This window comes from Lathyrus oleraceus, chromosome 7 (genome assembly GCF_024323335.1).
Source record: "Lathyrus oleraceus cultivar Zhongwan6 chromosome 7, CAAS_Psat_ZW6_1.0, whole genome shotgun sequence".
Classification (NCBI taxonomy): Eukaryota; Viridiplantae; Streptophyta; class Magnoliopsida; order Fabales; family Fabaceae; genus Lathyrus; species Lathyrus oleraceus.
Window position 1 is genome coordinate 520,862,335 of NC_066585.1, and position 3,908 is coordinate 520,866,242.

At 41.8% G+C, this 3,908-nt stretch overlaps 1 protein-coding gene across 1 annotated transcript; it reads right to left on the minus strand.

Annotated features, from left to right (window-relative positions):
- Window positions 1–3,059: 3,059 nt before the first annotated feature.
- LOC127104713 (uncharacterized) lies at window positions 3,060–3,908 on the minus strand. The gene has a single exon (XM_051041880.1). It carries the CDS (start codon window positions 3,906–3,908, stop codon window positions 3,060–3,062), a length of 849 nt encoding a protein of 282 aa, XP_050897837.1.

Below are 3,908 nucleotides of genomic sequence, written 5' to 3' on the forward strand. Positions count from 1 at the left end.
TCAAAGCCTTCCTGCTTGAGTTGGAGAAGAGGTGAGAAGGCTTGAGTCTTGCCACTTAAGTTCGATATAAACCTCCTTAAGAAGTTAATCTTGCCTAGCAACGACTGTAATTCCTTCTTTATTGATGGCGTTTTTGCTTCCATAATGGCCTTGGTTTTGTTCAGATTAATTTCAATCCCTTTCTTGTGGACCACAAAGCCTAAGAAATTCTCTGCTTGCACACAGAAAACACACTTTAGATGATTCATTTTTAGACCATGTTTCCTCATTCTATAGAATGATTATCGAAGATGGTCTACATGATTTTTCACTGAAAAGGACTTAACTACAACATCATCTATCTATATTTGCATAAACATTTCGATGAAATCATGAAAAATGGAGTTCATTTCCCACTAATACGTTGCCCCACCGTTTTTAGGCCAAAAGGCATTACTACCCATTCGTAGGTACCTAATGCTTTAGGGCATCAAAATTTCGTTTTTGAAACATCTTCGTCAGCGATAAAAATCTGATTATATCCAAAATATCCATCGAGCATACTAAGATACTCATGTCCCACGGCAGAATCTACTAGCATTTCTGCCACATGCATTGTATACTTATCTTTCGGGGTTGCAACATTCAAATCTTTGAAGTCAATGAAAACCCTCATAGTACCGTTGTTTTTAATAACCGATACTATATTAACAATCCATTCGACATACCTGCTGGTGCGGATGGAATTACATTTTAGAAGCCTTTCGACCTCCTTATTAATCTTCGACAGAACTTTGGGTGCAAATCGCCTCGAGGTTTGCTTGATAGGCTTCTTCCCAGCCTTTATTGGCAACTTCAGTTCAACCAAAACTCTGCTCAAACCAGGCATCTCATTGTAATCCCATGCGAAACAGTCTTTGTACTCCTTCAGCAGCTGGATCACTTCGATCTTGAGTTCTGGGATGATGTTGGTACTTACATACGTGAGCCTTTTAATCCCCCATATCCCCAAGTCGATTTCTTCCAAGGGATCCTGTGTTAGTATCTTCGTGTTACTTGCCTGCGGATCCTTTTCGAAACCCAAAGACTCGTCATCGTAAATGGAGTCGAGCCTCTAGCTCTGCACTTTGTCTAGAACCTTATCAGGTGGTTCTGGATTGAAATCCTTGCCATGACCATCCAAGTGCATTTCTATCTTTTTGGCTTCGATAACCATGTATTTAACTTCGGCCTCTAATGCCACTTTTAATTTGATTTCGGCTATATAAGCCGAAATCCTTTTTAATGTTTGTAAATCAGACACCGTCACAAATTCACTTCCCCAACCCGTAGGTTAGATACCTTCGACACCTCCATAGTCGAATTCCTTTTCGCCAAATACTTCTCTATCCCACTGGAACCCGTAAGTTGGGTGCAAATAGAGTGAGCAAAATGCATTATCCGCAGGTGAAAGGTCGAAACCTGTTGGACTGCAAGGCGATATGTGGGTCGGGTTCCTGTCGAAACTGCTCTTGTCCACATGGTTAACCTCAGCCATAAAATAGCTTTGGTACGACTCTATATTCTCCACAATCCCATCGCTTCGCCATATGGTTACCCTCTGGTGCATCGAAGAGGGGACTGCGCCTATGCCATGAATCCATTCCCTACCCAACAACATATTATAGTTGGCTCTTGATGCTATTGCCATGAATATTGTCGACCTTGTTATTGTGCCGACAATGGGGTCAACTTGTATCACCCCTAATGTAGTTCCTACTTTCCCCTCATAGTTCGAGATAACCATGTTGTGGAACTTCGTGTCGATGTCATCTTTACCAAACCTTTTTAGCATGAAATGCGACATCAAGTTCATTGTCGCTCCACCATCAACGAGGATCTTATTTACCCCCATATTTTCCATTTTCCTTTGATAAACAGAGGTTTTAGATGTCTCCTCATCGACTCATTTGGCCATTCGAAGAAGGCGTTTTGCTTTTCCACACGGCCGTTGTTGATGATGTAATAACACACATGCTTGTGTTTCGCCATCTCTATTTCAGCCATTTCTTCTGGCTCCTCGACCTCTATGACTTGGTCATATTCTTTAGGAAGGACAGACACCACATTGCACGCAATGTTCAAAGAGGCGTCTGAATAAGATTTGAAGTCGTCTTTCACCATGTTTTCGTCATAATCAGACTTCGCTGCAAGCACATTCTCTTGAGGAGTGAATAACTTCCTTTCGACCGACTTCTTTTATTGCTTTGGCATCATGTTGCTACTAGATTCAAGCTTTTCCTGTTCTGCAACTTCTCTTTCGGCTTTCTTTTGCCGTTGTTGCCTTCTCCACTAGGATCGGGACATTGGGTTTTTTCCCTTATGATTCTCAGAACGATAGGCCACTTGTTTCGATGCCTGAAACTCTTTTCGATAGGCCATTAAGGACTCTCTTTTAACATCGAAAATTTTCCATTTTTGGTGGTCTTGCCCTCTCCCGCCCAGCTAGTTTCATCCAAGTGTCCCTTGGGGCTTCTGTAGTAGGCCTATAAGTCGAAGGCATGTTCGCCTGAAGGGGTAAGCCCTTATGGGATCCCATCTGTCGTCAAATATTTGGATATTTCTTGAATCCCCCCAATTTCTCCCTTTTTTGGCCAGTCGAATCCCATCGAGGTTCTCCGCAACTTTCTTATCGAAAATCGAACTGCACCTTGGGCACAACATAACTTCTGTCATTTTCCTCTGACACCTATGGAGGAATTCGACCAGGGTTTCCTCTTGTTTAGGGTATGTCATTTTTTGTACTCCTCCTATCGGAGGCTTCCTTCGTCTATCTCAATTTCGACGATTTTCTAGGTCAAATCAACCATGTTGATTTTCATGTTGACATCTTTAGTGATGTCTAACTCTTGCAGCTTAACTCTAAGGCCCCTAGTGGCCTGAGTCATGTCCACGTGTATGAAACCTTCAGTGGTCTCATTTGTTGTGAAACTAACAATGGTTCCATTAGTGAGATCCTTAGTGACTTCTCTGGCGAAACCCTTAGCACTTTCTGTTGGGACCATTTGATGGGGATCCTCAGTGACCCCTTCCACAACTTCCTATTTAAAGTCGTCAACCACTTTGACCATACTGACCTTCTCCCCATATTCTTCAGAAATTTTTACCATGTTGATCATGGAAGGTTCAATATAATGGGCATCAACTATCTGAAGAGGCTCAACGTCGATCCTTATTGGAGTCTTCAATTTGTCTTCAAACTGGAGCCTCCCGTCTCTTATAGCGCTTTGCACAAGGTCCCTGAAAAGAAAACATTGTGAGGTTTTGTGGCCCAAAAAATTATGATATTTACAAAACCCCCTGTTTTTTATTTGTTTTAGAGGGGGAATTTTAGCGCTAGGAGGTACTATCATATGACCATCTTTAACAAGTAAGTCGAAGATTTCGTCATATTTAGTGACGTCAGAGGTATAAGTCTTCTTTGGGAACCTAGGGTCCCTGTCTAGTTCGACTGGATTTTTCCCGCCTGAATGAGTTAGAACTTTGCAGGAATAAGATGGTTCTTGCTTCAATTCCGCAAGGTCGACCTCACCCTCGTCGAAATCTACCTGCTCCCCGAACGTTTCAGATTTGTCAGTTCCTAGTTCGATATAGGCTACTTTATCCTTCATATTATTTTTGTTTGCTCTGGCTTTCTCAGCCTTCAAACGTTCCACCTGTCGAACTCTATCAACCAATTGGACCATGTTTCTTAGGTATTGGGTATCCAACTTTTTCCTAATAGAATAATCAAGGCCTCTAACCGCCATTTCGATCAACTCATGCTCATGCACTTGCGTAAAACATTTTGCCTTAAGCAAACGAAACCAATTTAGGTAATCATCTATTGTCTCAGTAAATTTTCGTTTAATACTGACCAATTCTTTCAGACTTATCTTTGACTGTCCCAT